Below are 17,442 nucleotides of genomic sequence, written 5' to 3'. Positions count from 1 at the left end.
TTAAAAGGGCCAAGACTTTACAACTGGTTTTGTTGGTCAAAATATTGTTTTAGTTATATTTTAGAGTTTAGTTTTCATTTGAATGGATGACAGGAAATAACTATTATTCATAATAATAGTTTATCAATACATTTGCAGAGACAACAGCTTGTTGAAAATTCTTTTTCTTGTAAAACAAAAAAGGCTTGGCAAGAGTGCAAGAGCATTTGGCTGTAGAAATATTGCCTTAAATACTTGTCCAAGCCATGCCAGCAGAGATAAATGAACAAAACCGTTCTGTTGTTAGATTAAATTTCATGTTTCACTTTGTTTTCAAAAACCTTAAATTACAGAAATTCTTAGTTTGTTGTCTGATATACAAAATTGCTTCACCAAATGAAACCCCGTTGCCAAAATCTTAACCACTGGACCAGTTTTGTTCCATGAGCTTTACTCGTAGAGTTCTTGGCTCCTGCAAAACCTTTATTGAAGAGGGTCATTGCTTCTCAATAGTGTTGTCTGGCGGTTGAAAGATTCAGATGTATGAAGCTTTGTTTTGGTCTTTTTGTAGTTGTAAATTTTATTTTTGACCTGACTAAAAGAGGATATTCTTGTGAAATCTTGTCTTCAGGTGTATTTTTGGACCTCAAGCCCAGCTTTGCCAGCAAGTGAAGAAGGTTTCCAACCAATGCCCAGTATTACTATCCGACCAGCAGATGATGACCATTTACCTACAGCCAACACCTGTATTTCACGGCTTTACATCCCATTGTATTCTACGAAAGCCATTCTTCGCAGCAAAGTGTTATTGGCCATTAAAACAAAAGCTTTTGGTTTTGTTTGAGCTGATAGCATTTTTTCATTGAACAATTTTGTTGTTTATTTTTTTTTTTTTTAATTCCAAACTTGGCAACTGATTACCAGAACCAGCTGGCTGTGACTAACCATGAAACTTAAAACCAAAAAAAGACAAATGTATTGGTGATCATCGTGTTTAATTACTGGCTACATTGGATGCCTTGGACTTCAATAAAAAGCTTTGTTTTAGCTAAAAAGGTGGGGTACACAAACACAAACCTATCAGCCTTTCTAAATATATATTAAAAAAAAACCAAAACAAATAAAAAAAAATGGTACATTACATTAGTGGAAGCCATTTGTAAATGTCCCATCTCCCATTTTCTAAGATGGATTTCATCTGATATTGATGACCAAAATAAAATAAAATAAGAAAGAATTTGCTGTCTCAACTGTCATCTCGGTGGATTTAGGGAATAAAAAGTGAAGAAAAACTTTTGAAGGAAGTTAAAAAAAAAAAAAAAAAAGTTCAGCCTTTTTGTTTCTTTTTCAGTTATAAAAAAAGAAAGAAAAAAAGAATTCCTTCATATTGACAGCCTTGATTTCCTGTAGAATCTATTCTTAAATATTTCGTTCTATCAAGAATGATGTATTTATGTTTTCGGGGTCCAAAGAAAAAAAAAAAAAAAAATTATTTTAGTATTTTAATAATCATCACTTGCAATAACTTGCTTGAGGTGTTGCCTGTTTGGCCTTTAGCTTACTAATGGATTGGTTGTGCTTTGTTAATTTCCCAGTGTTAATTGTAATTTGTATATAAAAGAATCTCCTTACTACAAGAGAAAATGGATGGCTCTACACAAATTCCAACAAAAGTGAATTGGAAGCAAATTTCTTCCTTTAAAACATACTTTTTTGGTATCTGCTAACTTCCCAAATTTTTCTATATTTTAATTATTACTGATTTATTTTAATGTGTGTGTGTGTGTGTAATTATATATATACACACATAAGTTATGTTGAAGGACATGCATGATGGTTAACAAGACAAAAAACAGGCATGGGTTTGCCTATTTCATCATTTAAAAAAAAAATTCAGTTATGATTTTGGTGCTGGAAAATGTTTATCATTTTCCAGGGTCTCCAAACAGAACAAAACCCAGTCTTAGGACAGGGACAGAAGTGTGGTGTGAAAACAAGAAGGTATTAAAGATGGTGGGGGGTTGGTTTGAGAGAAGGAGGAGGCTAGCATAAAGGGGGGAATTAGATTTTTGAAGAAATACAACCTGAACATAGAGAAATATATTTGTATGTGGTTAGTGTAAAAAGCTCATGGAAGTGAGAAGATATAAGATAGAGCAAGTGCAACAAATACAATAAAAATATACGTAAGAGTAAGAAACAACTCCTTAAACAACAGTGAAAGAAGGTCATTGCACTGACAATGTAAAGGGGAAAAATTGGACCTGGATAAAAAAACCCTAGTTTCTCAGCTAAATTTTTAACTTGGGTTATTTAATGGTTTTGACTGCAAAAATTTGGTATTGCCCATCTGGAAAGTGCCAGGATGTGTGTATGGATATACACACAAGCATTTGAAAAAAAAAAACAAAAAAAAAATCTTGTAAACTGTGAAGCATTATTTAATTTATTTACATTTGATTAATAATGTAACACAAGATATGCCTCTTTTATAAATACTTCAAATAATGAACATCTTGTAATTTCTTTTTATGATCTAATGTTAGTTTCTACAGGAACTCCAAATCCTGTCACAGGTTCCTCCTATAGCTTTGTTCCCTCCCACTTTTTATATGCAATTCATGTAAATACCTCTTCCTTAAACCTTCCCCAGCTTCGTTAAAGGGAGTTGGTAGAAATGGACAGGACCCATGTATAAAACTGAAAAGTATTTATGCTGCTGATAAATCTGAAAGAAGTGTTTAAAACGACGACAGTTTCCTAGAATAATTTTAATCTTCAGGCCAGTGCTGCACTCAATGCAGTTTGGCTTTGACACATAATTTATATTTAAGAAAAATTTGTAAAGTATTTTTTGTAGGAGAGTGTTGTAGTTCGCTTGAAGCATTGTATATTGTTTGTAAAGAATAAAAAGCTTTGAATGATACAACAGTGCACTATAATACAAAAAATGGACTATATACCTGTTGTAATTTAGTTATCCATAGTATGAAAATATTTCAGAATAAAATTCCTTCTTCAGATATTCTTAGATGGAGTTGCTGCTATAATCCGTTTTCCAAGCAGTGGCTCTATCTAAGAATATCTGAAGGAATTTTATTCCAAAATATTACCAGCCTATGGATGAATAAATTACGACAGGTATATATAGCCCATTGTTGTACCATTCAAAACTTTATAGTATTTTTTTGTGTTACATAGATTGTTCATCTTGTACAAAACATTCTTCTTCTCTCCATTTGTCCTTCTGGTCATCCCAACAACTCAGTGAACAACTGTAGCAAATAATGGTTCCAAACTCTACAGCACAATCTGAAATGTACGAAATGCATTGAATTCTATGGTCCATGGTGAAACAAGTAACTAAGTAATGCCAGGTTTTAAGATTATGGGCAACTCTAACTTACCATTGCTACCAAGAAAATTGAGGTCTTTGACGAGAGCTGGCATTAACTGGAATTCAAACTGTCGGTCTGCTCCACAATAACTACAGCAGCCTGGATCAGGAGCATTCTTTGTTAATGTGACTGGTTTCCCACCCAGCTCATACCTGTTCAACATAATGAAAGATGGAATACATACTTAAACTGCTATATACACACACACACAGTATAAAACTATTATGTCATATGATGCAATTAAGAAATAGGTTTACCTTACACACTGTTCTGGCCATTTTGATAAAGTTTTATAAAATTTGTACACAGATTTATCTCCATGTTGCACATTAGTCTTTTCATAGGTTTCTGTACACCCAGCGGAAGTTTTCCCTCCTCTGTGGAAAGAAAGACTTAAATTACTGCTTTGTTAAGCTGATAGATGAAATTATGTGTGTATGCACACAGACAGACAGACACACGTGATCACACAGTTGCAAAATCTGGGGGAGAGAATAGTTCTCAAATTCCAAAGATAGACTAAAATATGGTATTTCTGTTGAAGCTGAAGAAACTTCAAACATGATTACTCAGAATTTCCTCTAACCGTTGTGAGTATTCAGAACTCAAGTCTGAGCAGTTACATGAAACTGAGTAAGTTTTTGAAGTCTTTTTTCAGCTTGAGTAAAATTATATATATCTATAGATAAAACCCGGCAACTAATGTGAGATTGCAGCCACGCATGTCCGGCCCTGTTAAGAATACCCCTGATGCATCGGGCGATACAATATGCTTGAGAAGACCTGTTGAGTTAAGTAAAACCAATATCGTAACTATGGCCATTGCTACTTGACTGGCTCCCATTCTGGTGGCATGTAAAAAAGCACCATCCTAAGGTGGCTGATGCCAGTACCCACTGACTGGCCCCTCTGCTGGTGGCGCGTAAAAGCACTGTCTGAACGTGATCGATGCCAGGCCCGACTGGCTGGCTCCTGTGCCAGTGGCATGTAAAAAGCACCCACTACACTCTCGGAGTCGTTGGTGTTAGGAAGGGGATCCAGCTGTAGAAACATTGCCAGATCCGATTGGAGCCTGGTGCAGCCGCTGGTTCTCCAGACCTGAGTCAAACCGCCCAACCCATGCCAGCATGGAAAATGGACGTTAAACGATAATACAAAAACAAACGCAGAAACGTTAGGTGTTATCAACTCACTGAGCAGCACTGATCATTTCCTCATAAGCTTTTCCCTCTCTTCCTTTATAGTTTTCTAGAAGCTGTTGGATGTGCTCAGAGTGACTGCTTTCTTCCGATTCTTCGTATACATTTAAATAATAAGGCTTGAGGCACGGTTCATCTTTGTAGTTTAGTTGATGGTTTTGGTGGGAAGTTGAGGTCGTTTGTGGAAAGCATCTTTATTAAAAAAAGAAAAAAAATACATATATATATATAAATAATATGATCTTAGGGAGAAATTTATTTTATCAACTAAGAAAAATATTTTTCTGTAACAAAAACAAAAAAAAAATACAATTTTTTTTTTTTTTCACATGTCAGTACCATGTACAAAGAAGTATACTCTCTAAAGTGGTGGGCATTAGGAAAGGCATGCAGGTGTAGAAACCATTCCAAAATCGACAATGGAATCTGGTGCTGCTCTTGGGCCTTGCCAGCTTCTGTCAAACTGTCCAACCCATGCCAGCATGTAAAGTGGACATTAAATGATGATGACAATCAAGATTTATAATTTTTTTTTTAATTGATATTAAAGCTAATGAAATCATATGAGAATAAAGAGTTTCGTGTTTTCAAAGACCAAGTCTTTCTTGGCTTGATTTAACCACGTCAGGTATGGCTGAATATTTCAAGTCACTGGATTACAGCCATGTTGGGTTTTAATTTTTATTTGGTTCTTATTTTATCAAATCTTGTAAGAACAAAAAGTCACACCTAGTGTTTAAGGAAGACAACTTAGCTACAGCTGAATCATCATCATCATCGTTTAACGTCCGCTTTCCATGCTAGCATGGGTTGGACGATTTGACTGAGGACTGATGAAACCAGATGGCTACACCAGGCCCCAATCTGATTTGGCAGAGTTTCTACAGCTGGATGCCCTTCCTAACGCCAACCACTCAGAGAGTGTAGTGGGTGCTTTTACGTATCACCCGCACGAAGGCCAGTCAGGCGGCACTGGCAGCGGCCACGCTCAAAATGGAGCATTTCATGTGCCACCCGCACAAGAGCCAGTCCAGGGGCACTGGCAACGATCTCGCTCGAAAATCCCACGAAGGCCAGCCAGGCGGCACTGGCAATGGTCACGCTCAAAATGGTGCATTTCATGTGTCACCCACACAAGAGCCAGTCCAGGGGCACTGGCAACGATCTCGCTTGAAAATCCTACGAAGGCCCCGCACAAGAGCCAGTTCAGGGGCACTGGCAACGATCTCGCTCGAAAGATTTCATGTGTCGCCCACACATGAGCCAGCCTAAGGGCACTAGCAACGATCTCGCTCGAAAATCCTACGACGGCCCCGCACAAGAGCCAGTTCAGGAGCACTGGCAACGACCTCGCTCGAAAAATTTCATGTGTCGCCCGCACATGAGCCAGTCCAGGGGCACTGGCAACGATCTCGCTCGAAAATCCTACGACGGCCCCGCACAAGAGCCAGTTCAGGGGCACTGGCAACGATCTCGCTCGAAAGATTTCATGTGTCGCCCGCACGTGAGCCAGTCCAGGGGCACTGGCAACGATCTCGCTCGAAAAATTTCATGTGTCGCCCGCACATGAGCCAGTCCAGGAGCACCGGCAACGATCTCGCTAGAAAATCCTACAACGGCCCCGCACAAGAGCCAGTTCAAGGGTACTGGCAACGATCTCGCTCGAAAGATTTCATGTGTCGCCTGCACATGAGCCAGTCCAGGGGCACCGGCAACGATCTCACTCGAAAATCCTACGACGGCCCCGCACAAGAGCCAGTTCAGGGGCACTGGCAACTATCTCGCTCGAAAAATTTCATGTGTCGCCCGCACACATGAGCCAGCCCAAGGGCACTGGCAACGATCTTGTTTGAAAGTCCTTCGACGGCCCCGCACAAGAGCCAGTTCAGGGGCACTGGCAACGATCTCGCTCAAAAGACTTCATGTGTCGCCCGCACATGAGCCAGTTCAGGGGCACTGGCAACGATCTCGCTCGAAAGATTTCATGTGTCGCCTGCACATGAGCCAGTCCAGGTGCACCGGCAACGATCTCGCTCGAAAATCCTACAACGGCCCCGCACAAGAGCCAGTTCAGGGGTACTGGCAACGATTTCGCTCGAAAAACCTCATGTGTCACCTGCACAAGAGCCAGTCCAAGTGTAGTGGCAATGATCTCGCTTGAAAATCCTACGACGGCACTGCACAAGAGCCAGTTTAGGGCACTGGCAACGATCTCGCTTGAAAAATTTCATGTGTCACCCGCACAAGAGCCAGTCCAGGGGCACTGGCAACGGTCTCGCTCGAAAATATTATGACGGCCCCGCACAAGAGCCAGTCCAGGGGCACTGGCATCGATCTCGATCGAAAATCCCACGAAGGCCAGCCAGGCGGCACTGGCAACGGCCACGCCCAAAATGGTGCATTTCATGTGTCACCCGTACATGAGCCAATCCAGGAGCACTAACTCGATTTCGATTTCACTTGCCTCAACAGGCCTTCGCAAGTGGAGTTTAGTGTCCAACTTAACTTGATTTCGATTTCACTTGCCTCAACAGGTCTTCCCAAGTGGAGTTTGGTGTCCAATGAAGGAAGGTACACATAAGTGGACTGGCTGAGGCCATAGATTTAGGTCTCACTTGGCTTGCCGGGTCTTCTCACGTACAGCATATTTCCAAAGGTCTCGGTCAGAAGTCATCGCCTCGGTGAGGCCCAATGTTCAAAGGTCGTGCCTCACCACCTCATCGTAGGTCTTCCTGGGCCTACCTCTTCCGCAGGTTCCCTCAACTGCTAAGGTGTGGCACTTTTTCACGCAGCTATCCTCATCTATTCTCGCTACGTGACCATACCAGCGCAATCGTCTCTCTTGCACACCACAACTGATGCTTCGTAAGTTCAACTTTTCTCTCAAGGTACTGATACTCTGTCTAGTATACACACTGACATTACACATCCATCGGAGCATACTGGCTTCATTCCTTGCGAGCCTACGCATGTCCTCAGCAGTCATGGCCCATGTTTCACTGCCATGAAGCATGGCTGTTCGTACACATGCGTCATACAATCTGCCTTTTACTCTGAGAGAGAGGCCCTTTGTCGCCAGCAGAGGTAAGAGCTCTCTGAACTTTGCCCAGGCTATTCTAATTCTAGCAGCTATGCTTTCAGCACACCCACCCCCACTGCTAATTTGGTCACCAAGATAGCGGAAGCTATCAACCACTTCTAGTTTTTCTCCCTGGAATGTGGCAGAGGTTGTTTTCTGCACATTCACAGTGTTTATAGCTCCTGAACATCTGCTACATAGAAAAACTAACTTCCTAGTTAACCTTCCTTTGATATTGCTGCACCTCTTATGTGTCCATAGCTTGCACTGGGTGCATCTTATAGAGTTACTACCCACTCCTTTTCTACAGATCGAGCAGGGCCATCTACCCGAAGGGGTTTGTGTTTTGTCTGCCTTCCTACTTATTAGGACTTTGGTTTTAGCTAGGTTGACTCTAAGGCCCTTCGATTCTAGTCCTTGCTTTCACCCCTGAAACTTCTCTAGTTCTGATAGTGACTCAGCAATTAGAGCAAGGTCATCAGCATAGAGGAGCTCCCAGGGGCATCCTGTCTTGAATTCCTGTGTTATTGCCTGGAGGACTATGATACATAGGAGGGGGGCTGAGAACTGAACCTTGGTGGACCCCTACCTCCACCCGGAATTCTTCACTGTACTCATTGCCAACCCTCACCTTACTGACAGCGTCTCTGTACATGGCTCGCACAGCTCTCACTAACCATTCTTCTATCCCTAGTTTCCTCAATGACCACCAGATGAGAGATCGGGGGACCCTGTCAAAGGCTTTCTCCATATCAACGAAAGCCAGGTACAGAGGTTTATCCTTGGCTAGGTATTTCTCCTGAAGCTGCCTTACCAGAAATATAGCATCAGTGGTGCTTTTCCCAGGCACGAACCCAAACTGCATCTCATCTAAACTGACTCGCTCCCTAATTAGTTGGGCTATGACCCTCTCCGTGACTTTCATTACCTGATCTAAAAGCTTGATACCTCTGTAATTATTTGTATCTAAAGCGTCACCTTTACCTTTGTAGCAGTTGACCATGGTGCTGCTACACCAGTCATTGGGTATGACTCCTTCGTGTATCACCTGGTTCGTAATACGGGTGACTAGGCTATAGCCGACACTGCCAGATGTTTTGAGCATCTCTGCAGTGATTCCTGATGGGCCGGGGGCTTTCCCTGTCTTCATACTCTTAATTGCTTTATCTACCCTGGTACTGTCAACTCGGATAGCTGGTCCCTCTGTTGGGTCGACATACGGCAGACTCTCTTTCTCCCATTCATTCTCTTTATTAAGCAATCTATCGTAGTGGCATCTCGAACTTTGTGTTGAGACAAAAGAAAAATAAACTTTACAGGAAATAAAGGTACTGGTGGCACATACAAAGCACAGGCAACAGTGTCCTGTAAAGAGCATCCAGTACACACTGTAAAGTGGTTGGCATTAGGAAGGTCAACCACTTCTGTGACTTACTGTAATAATTCTATTAAAATCAATTCAAACATTATTATCTCGCTCATAGAAGAACTGGCACCATTCCTTGATAATGGAAATTAAAAGAAGTCTGAGATATATTGGTTTCAATTTTGGCACAATTTCAGTAAGTGGGTAAGTGGAATTATATCGACCCCAGTGCACAGCTGGTACTTATTTCATTGGCCCTGAAAGGATGGAAAGTAAAGTTGACTTTGGTGGAGTTTGAACTCAGAATGTAAAGACGGATGAAGTACCACTAGGCATTTTGACTGGCGTGCTAATGATCCTGCCAGCAGTCGAAAGTATATTAACGAAGATAAAGATCAATAATTACTTCCTTCCATATACCAATGTACGATAAAACAGAATTTCTTGATCTGCCATGAGAAGAGAAGCCGTCCATCAATAATACAAATCTGTTCAAATATTGCTGAGGAAAAGAAAGAACTCAGCCTCCATAGAGCTTGCTTGACACTTCAGCCATGCCACTCACCACTAACTAGACTACAAGAAAGTGAGAAAGTGTTTTATATATATCATCATCATCGTTTAACGTCCGCTTTCCATGCTAGCATGGGTTGGACGATTTGACTGAGGACTGGCAAACCAGATGACTACGCCAGGCTCCAATCTGATTTGGCAGAATTTCTACAGCTGGATCTAACGCCAACCACTCCGAGATTGTAGTGGGTGCTTTTATGTGCCACTGGCACAAGGGCCAGTCAGGCAGTACTGGCAACGGCCACACTCAAATGGTGTTTTTTATGTGTCACCTGCACAGGAGCCAGTCCAGTGGCATTGACAACGATCATGCTCAAATGGTGCTATTTACGTGCCACTGTTACGGAAGCCAGACAGCTGCTCTGGCAATGATCACGCTCAGATGGTGCTGTTAGTGCTCCACTGGCACGGGTGCCAGTCATCGAATTTGGTTTGATTTCGATTTCACTTGCCTCAACAGGTCTTCGCCAGCAGAGTTTATTGTCCAATGAAGGAAAGGTACGCATATATATGTCTGTGTGTGTGTGTGTGTATATATATATATATATATATATAGATATATAATGGAAGGACTTGAAAACCTTTGATCCATTAAATTTAACCAAGCAATTAATTAATTAATTAAACAGTTCCCTCTGTGGGTGGGAGAGAGAAAAACTTTTAAAACAGTAAGCAAGGGAGATAACTACAATAACATCTATTTCCATTAAGACAATTTTGAGACACTGAAGGGGAAGATTTGGTCTTTGAAGGCTACTAATCTATAGTTTATTATATTATTATTGATGTTGTTACATTATAATATATTATCTGGATCGAAGGCAGCAAAGCTAGCAGAATCGCTAGCATGATGGCTTAGCAACATTTCGTCCATCTTTACGTTCTGAGCTCAAATTCCTCCAATGTTGAATTTGCTTTTCATCCTTTTGGAGTTGATAAAATAAGAACCAGTTGAGCAGTGGGTGGTGGTGGGGGTGTCGATGTAATTGGCAAAGCCTCTCCTCGAAATTGCTGGCCTTGTGCTAAAATTTGAAATTAATATATTAGCTGGATTAAAGTCCTGCTTTATCAATAAAACATGTGAAATAAATAATTTCAGAAAGTGTAAGGGTTGTTCATTGGGCAGAGTGCTTATCTTGAGTTCCGAGACCAAAAGTGGATGAGAAATAAACCATTGCCCTTAGATAGGAGACGAGGGCGATAGGAACTCAGATTATAAGCATTTCGCCCGGTGTGCTAATGCTTCTGCCAGCTCTGTGCTTTAAGAACTGGAAATGATATCAAATCTGTCCCTCAAGAAAAACAAATCTAAACTCAAAGATCATCATCATCATTCAACATCTGTTGACCATGCTGGTGTGGGTTGGATGGTAAGCTGAAAGGTTGCACCAGACTCCAGTCTGATTGGCATGGTTCTCTACGGCTGAACATAAATTGTGACTAAGGTTTGGTGGAAGATTTTAATTCAGAACTTATGAAAACAAGACATTTGTACTACAAAGCCAACTACACTGTGAGTGTAATGGGTGCTTTTATGTGCCACTGGCACAGGTGCCATCTGCTATGACTACGATTTTACTTGGCTTGATGGCTCTTCCTTCTCAAGCACGATGTGTATAAAAGTAGTTTAAACACGTTAACTACCACCTCCTGTTACTAGGACTTATCAGTGACACCACATAATTTTGATCACGCTGCATACTGTTTAACCCTTTCGTTACCATATTTCTTTCAATTAATTTTAAATATAACAAAGAATTTAGTGAAATAACTTAGTTATCATTAAGCTAGTGTTAGGAACATAAATTGTGACTAAGGTTTGGTGGAAGATTTTAATTCAAAACTTATGAAAACAAGACATTTGTATTACAGATCCAGAGGCGGTTTCAGGTGGGTTGGTAACAAAAGGGTTAATTACAAGGAAATATAATTTTTTGGCATTTTTACAATATTTCATAATTAAATTTCAATATTTAGCATTCATGTTATTTAAATATATTTGAAACCATAGAATAAACTATATTCTCAAAGTATGAAAATGTACCATTTGGTGGTGCATTTGGCAGTTGAGCAAAGTTTATAATGAATCACCAGTGGGACATGTGGTAATTAATTCGTTAATTAAATATTCACTTACTTGCTCATTTCCTTACACGCTGTGTTTCCAGTCTCTGTATCCTGTTCACCAAGTTTACATTTGTTATCCATCATATTGCTGATATCACTTTCAGCTAAACCGTTGCTCGACTGCTCACACCATTCATCAATCTCTATGTCATCGTCCCAAGTGTTATCGTCACAACCCCAGCAATCAACGAGTTTACTCTTTTTTTCAGTTTCTGAATTGTTGTTGAAGGCATTAGTAGCAGTAGCAGTAGTTGCTTCCGAATTCTGTTCACGGAAAATTTTCCAGCTAAAAAATTTAAAAAAAAACCCTCAATAACTTGTAATTAGAGAACTTCATTAATTGATTTCAAGGCTTGGGTGATGAAAATTGTGATGCTAATGTCTCTCCCAAGAGATTACAGGAATAACTAAATCATCATCATCATCATTGTTTAACATTCACTTTCCCATGCTGGCATGGGTTGGATGGTTTGACTGAGGACTGGCAAGCCAGGAGGCTGCACCAGGAGGCTGCACCAGGCTCCAATCTGATCTGGCAGAGTTTCTACAGCTGGATGCCCTTCCTAACGCCAACCACCATCTACCAAATCCACTCCCAAGGTTTTGTTCAGCTCAAGGTTATAGTAGGAAACACTTGCCCAAGGTATCCAGAGGGGAACTGAACCCAGAACCATGTGGTGGAGAAGCAAGCCTCTCACCATACAGCCATGCCTTAGTGTTCATAGTCTATTAATATAACAGCATTCATATAACTTTACTTATTTTCTCACAATAAAACCTATCCAGACCTACCACCATCATCATCATCATTTAACGTCCACTTTCCATGCTGGCATGGGTTGGACGGTTTGACTGAGGACTGGCAAACCAGGAGGCTGCACTAGGCCCCAATCTGATCTGGCAGTGTTTCTACAGCTGGATGCATAGTGGGTGCTTTTTATGTGCCACCAGCATGGGAACCCGTCAGGGGGCACACTGGCATCGACCATGCTCAAATGGTGCTTTTTATGTGTCACTGGCATGGGAGCCAGTCAGGTGGCACTGGCATCGACCATGGGAAAGTATTGTCTTGCTTGGAAACAGGCGAAGGTTGGCAACGGCAAGAATATGTGTCTGGCCATAAAAAATCTGGCTGACCCATGCAAACATGAAAAAGTGGACGTTAAATGATGATGAGGAGGAGGAGTAGATGGTCTTCAAATGAGTAAAAGAACCAAAAAAAAGTAGAATTTCAGTGACTTACCATTCGCTCTTACCCCAACAACTTGTGTTGATGCAGGAGAATAGATGTAAAGTTCGGTGATAAGATGACTGCATGAGGGGACAATATAACTGGACAATCTGACACATCAACTGCTGACACTGACAACATTTTGGTATTGCAAGAGGCTCTGTAAACTGATCCTAGAGACAAAAGTAAGAAATTGATGTCAGTGTTATCATTAGTAGTATTAATATTATGCAGGAAATGTGCTTAAAACAAAAACTGCTCTTGTAATTTACATTTGATGGATATTTGCCCTCATCTTGTTTGTTAACACAACATTTTGGCTGATATACCCTCCAGCCTTCATCAGGTGTCTTGGGGGAAATTTCAAACCTGGGTTCTCCTTCTTAAGGTATTTTTCGATGTTATTATCATTATTCAGGTCACTGCCTGGAATTGAACTCGAAATCTTGGGGGTTAGTAGCCCACACTCTTAACCACTACACTATATGAGAACAAATATCCATCAAATGTACATAATTCCTCATCTCTTAAATATAGAACTGTGGGGTTAATTTGTTTGACTAAAATTCTTCAAGGTGGAGCTCCAGCACAGCCAAAGCCACATGACCAAAACAAGTAAAAGAAGACCAGTTACATAGAATCCGTCTGGGATCTTGAAACCAGTTATTTTATGTAAATGGAGATTATCACCATCGTTGTTTAACATCTGCTTTCCGTGCTAGCATGGGTTGGACGGTTTGGCTAAGGACTGGTGAGCCAGTGGCTGCACCAGGCTCAATCTGATCTGGCAAGGTTTCTACAGCTGGATGCCCCTCCTAACGCCAACCACTCCATCTACCAAATCCACTCCCAAGGTTTTGTTCAGCTCAAGGTTATAGTAGGAAACACTTGCCCAAGGTATCCAGAGGGGAACTGAACCCAGAACCATGTGGTGGAGAAGCAAGCCTCTCACCATACAGCCATGCCTTAGTGTTCATAGTCTATTAATATAACAGCATTCATATAACTTTACTTATTTTCTCACAACCACTCCGAGTGTGCAGTGGGTGCTTTTATGTGACACCAGCATGAGGGCCAGTCAGGAAGTTCTGGCAACGACCATGCTCAAAAGATATTTTTTACGTGCTACCTGCATGGGAGCCAGTCCGGTGGTACTGGCAATGACCACGCTTGAATGTTGCTTTTCATGTGCCAACAGTACGGGTGCCGGTAGGCTGACTCTGACAACAATCACACTTGAATGGTGCTTTTCACGTGCCACCGGCACAGGAGCCAATCTGTGACCCTGGCAACGATCACACACAGATGTGCTTTTAACGTTCCACTGGCACGAATACCAATCAGGCGGTACTGTGATCGGCCACGTTGGTGATTTTGATTCGTTTTCACTTGCCTCAATAGGTCTTCGCAAGTTCATTGTCCAACGAACGAAGGGTACTCATAAGTGGGCCAGTTAAACTCCACATTCGGATGTGCTTTTAACGTTCCACTGGCACACAGAAACTAAAAACTTACAGCAATGTTTACAAGACTAGAGAGTGGGATACTGGCACGGTACTAGACCAAATGTCTAATTATATTTCTATTCATCTGTTGCCTGAATCGATATTGCTGACCTCTGATAAACTACAAATACCAGTAATATACTGCGTCCATTTAATGACTCCATTCCTGCTCTATAAAATGTGGTTGCACATCTCAGAAAGAAGCCCACATTTGCAACACTAAAATCTGAGAGTTGTTGAATGAATGCAAGCAATGTGCCAGGCAGATGCAAAGTAAAATGTTGGGGTTCAAGTCTTTTGTGCGATATTCACAGTTAATGGAAAATTAGTAAAACAGTTGGGGGAGGGTAAACCTCTTCTAGCCTGGTGGGCTGCTGGAATTTTAATTTCTCTAAACAATTCAGTTATTAGTGCGTCAAATGTTTATTTATGAGTTTATGAATTTGTTTTGCAAGATTCTTGTTGTGGAATCGTGTGTTGAAACAGATATTGTTATATTTCGTGATGCTCATTTATTTTTCCTTGTCAAATAAACGCACACACCTATATATTCGTTCTTTACTCGCTTATTATTGTTCTTATTTTATCTTATGTCCATCGTATGGAAATCTTTCGTCTCGTACCTGTGGACTCTTCAGCAACTCTTTTCAGAATGGACTAAACAGAACAGGAACAAACATGTGGATGGAAGAGTCGCTGAAGAGGTCACAGATGTGTGACGAAAGATTTCCAGACAAGCGACGTAAGATAAAATAAGAACAATAATAAACGAATGAACAACGAATATATATATATATATATATATATATATATATATATATATATATATATATAGTGCGTGTGTTTATTTGGTAAAGAAGAAAAAAAATGACCGTCCCGAAATATGAGAATATCTATTCCAACACAAGGTTTCACTTCAGGAATCTTGGAAAGACTTTCGCCTGTTGCGGAATCTTGCAAAGCAAATTCATAAACGTTTTTACAATATATTTTAGAATAATTTTGTGAGCAGCTTAAATGCATGTCGTTTTTGTTTTGTATGGGTGGGGGATAAGAAATTTGAAAAAGAAGTGTTTAAAATTGTTTTTTTTTTTTAATTTTTAAAATTTTAATGGTGTTTCAGAATGTGACAGAAGAAAAGAAAAGAAAAGAAAAAAGAAATTCTATGTAATTCGTGACCGCTATTACGAAAGTCCGCCGGTAGATTTTCCTCAAAACCTATCGAGTGTCGCTGTTTTTACGATAAAATAAACACCACGTCTCTGTGCTACATCTATAATTACGGTTAATGCAATTTCACATCTCTCCTTCAAAATATTAAAAATAAAAAAAATGCATTTTTCAAGGAGAGATGCGAAACTGCATTAGCCTCCTATAATTTTATAATGAATTTTATAACATATCAATATCCTTCAATATAGATAGAAAAACAAAAATAACTGCTGCTAGAATTTAGAATGTTTCTACTAAGTTCCTTTAAATTATTGAGACTTATTGCCACACATGTTTATATTATACAGAATCTCATCAAAATAATAATTTCTAAAAGAGTACTTCCTATTTATAAATTCTTGGAAGGTTTGATGTGTCATTCCAAATTGTCAACAACGTTATTCAGCTGTTTTGGAGTTTCACATTTCGTCTGCGAAATGTTTTCGACTATTGGAACTAATACATTATGAGCTGAAGAACATAAACAAAAATTCTATTTTAGGAACCATTTATCCGTTGGACAAGACTTTCATCACGAAATACGATAAGAATTTATACCCAAAAAATCGTTCTAGTACTCACAGGGTATCCACCGATTTTATTGATGAAAGAAGATGTCACAACTGTCTTTGGTATAGCAACATCTTTGACACCTAAGAGGACCGGCATGTTTGTCTTGAAGACGGGAACCTGTTTAAAGGATGGTGGAGTATAAGAGGCACAATGGTTATAGTTGGTGATAGATTCGGTTACAGAAATGTCGAAGATGTCATTGGGGGTTTAAAGAATTAAATTAAGGAAAGAGAAACTAATCACTTTAGAAACTAATTACCACGTGTTGGGAGTGTTTATAGTTGTCTTCCTCTAACACAGGAGAGTTCCCAGTCAGTGCGCACGAGAGTAATTAAGAGCGGAGAAACGAAGAGAATTTATTATGACGAAGTATGCGAGAAAATGAAAAGAGAGAAAGAAAAAAATGATGAAAAAGAAAGGAGTAAATAATTAAAGAAAAGAGACATCTACACTCTAAAAAAGTGTGCGGTGGGGTTGTTTGGGTTTGAAACACCAGAGCATATTTTTTTTTAGATTCTACTCACGCACCGTTTCAAGCTAATTACGAACATCAATTATTTTTCGAGAAATTAAGGCCATCCTTCGATATTGATACACGACTTCATAGCAAGACTTCCGCCCGTCCCCCAAACCACCTTTTAAAAAAATTTGACACAACCCCCGCCCCCCTTTTCGGCTACGGGGAATACGAATCTGCAAAAAAATTGGCAAAAATCGGCATTTTTAAATTACCACCCACACCTCACCCCCATTTTTTCACTTTTTTCAGAATTTTTTTTTTCAAAATATGCAGAAAAATACGGAGATTATGATTCTGAAAAAAATTTCCAAAAATTTTTGTAAAATTTTTTTTTCAGAATTTTTTTTTTTATAAATATGCGGAAAAATACGGACATTATGATTCGGACAAAAATTTCAAAACATTTCTGTAGTTACGGTTTGGGTTTTAGGGTTAGGGTTAGGGGGTTAGGGTTTTAGGGTTAGTGTTGGGGAAAAAAAGTCAAAATTGAAGAAGTTGGGGGCGGAAGGGGGTGAAAAATTTCACAATGCCGATTTTTGGCAATTTTCCGGAACTTCCGTATCCGAAAACGGGGATTTCTGGCAAAAAAAAAAAAAAATAAAATAAACAATTTGGGAGAAAATGTGTGTGTGTGGGGGGGGGGGGGGCGGAAGTTTTTCCGACTTCATTCACTTATACAA

General features: G+C 40.1%; 2 protein-coding genes across 15 annotated transcripts in view; one reads left to right on the top strand and one right to left on the bottom strand.

Annotated features, from left to right (window-relative positions):
• LOC106867186 (E3 ubiquitin-protein ligase UBR5) overlaps positions 1-1,213 on the top strand; it is a 91,919-nt gene extending 90,706 nt beyond the window's left edge. For all 10 annotated transcript variants that reach the window (XM_089348499.1, XM_089348498.1, XM_089348497.1 and 7 more), the window contains one exon: positions 611-1,213. In XM_089348499.1, coding sequence (XP_089204625.1) covers positions 611-823 — 213 coding nt within the window. In that variant the 3' untranslated portion in view covers positions 824-1,213. The remainder of the gene's footprint in view (positions 1-610) is intronic.
• LOC106867191 (uS5 assembly chaperone PDCD2L) lies at positions 956-16,900 on the bottom strand. Of its 5 annotated transcripts, none has more exons than XM_014911989.3 (8): positions 16,771-16,900; positions 16,252-16,359; positions 12,965-13,125; positions 11,732-12,007; positions 4,571-4,768; positions 3,635-3,754; positions 3,387-3,529; positions 956-3,291 (listed from the first exon to the last, which is right to left on the bottom strand). In XM_014911989.3, exons 2-8 carry the CDS (start codon positions 16,336-16,338, stop codon positions 3,173-3,175), a joined length of 1,104 nt encoding a protein of 367 aa, XP_014767475.1. In that variant the 5' UTR covers positions 16,339-16,359; positions 16,771-16,900; the 3' UTR covers positions 956-3,172. The 5 variants fall into 5 exon arrangements, with proteins under 5 accessions (XP_014767475.1, XP_014767476.1, XP_089204636.1 ...); XM_014911990.3 differs by lacking the exon at positions 16,771-16,900 and adding an exon at positions 16,502-16,741; XM_089348510.1 differs by lacking the exon at positions 16,252-16,359.
• Positions 16,901-17,442: the final 542 nt, after the last annotated feature.

This window comes from Octopus bimaculoides, chromosome 3, assembly GCF_046866305.1.
Source record: "Octopus bimaculoides isolate indiv1 chromosome 3, ASM4686630v1, whole genome shotgun sequence".
NCBI classification, from domain to species: Eukaryota; Metazoa; Mollusca; class Cephalopoda; order Octopoda; family Octopodidae; genus Octopus; species Octopus bimaculoides.
Note: the sequence above shows the minus strand (reverse complement) of the source record. Positions and strands in the feature narration are given on the sequence as shown.

Coding starts and splice junctions, on each gene's coding strand:
- LOC106867191 (XM_014911989.3), bottom strand. CDS start 16,338: ATGCCGGTCCTCTTAGGTGTCAAAGATGTTGCTATACCAAAGACAGTT. Junction 13,126..16,251: donor ATAAAATCGGTGGATACCCT/GTGAGTACTAGA, acceptor TTTTGTCTCTAG/GATCAGTTTACAGAGCCTCT. Junction 12,008..12,964: donor TGTTGGGGTAAGAGCGAATG/GTAAGTCACTGA, acceptor TAAATTTTTTAG/CTGGAAAATTTTCCGTGAAC.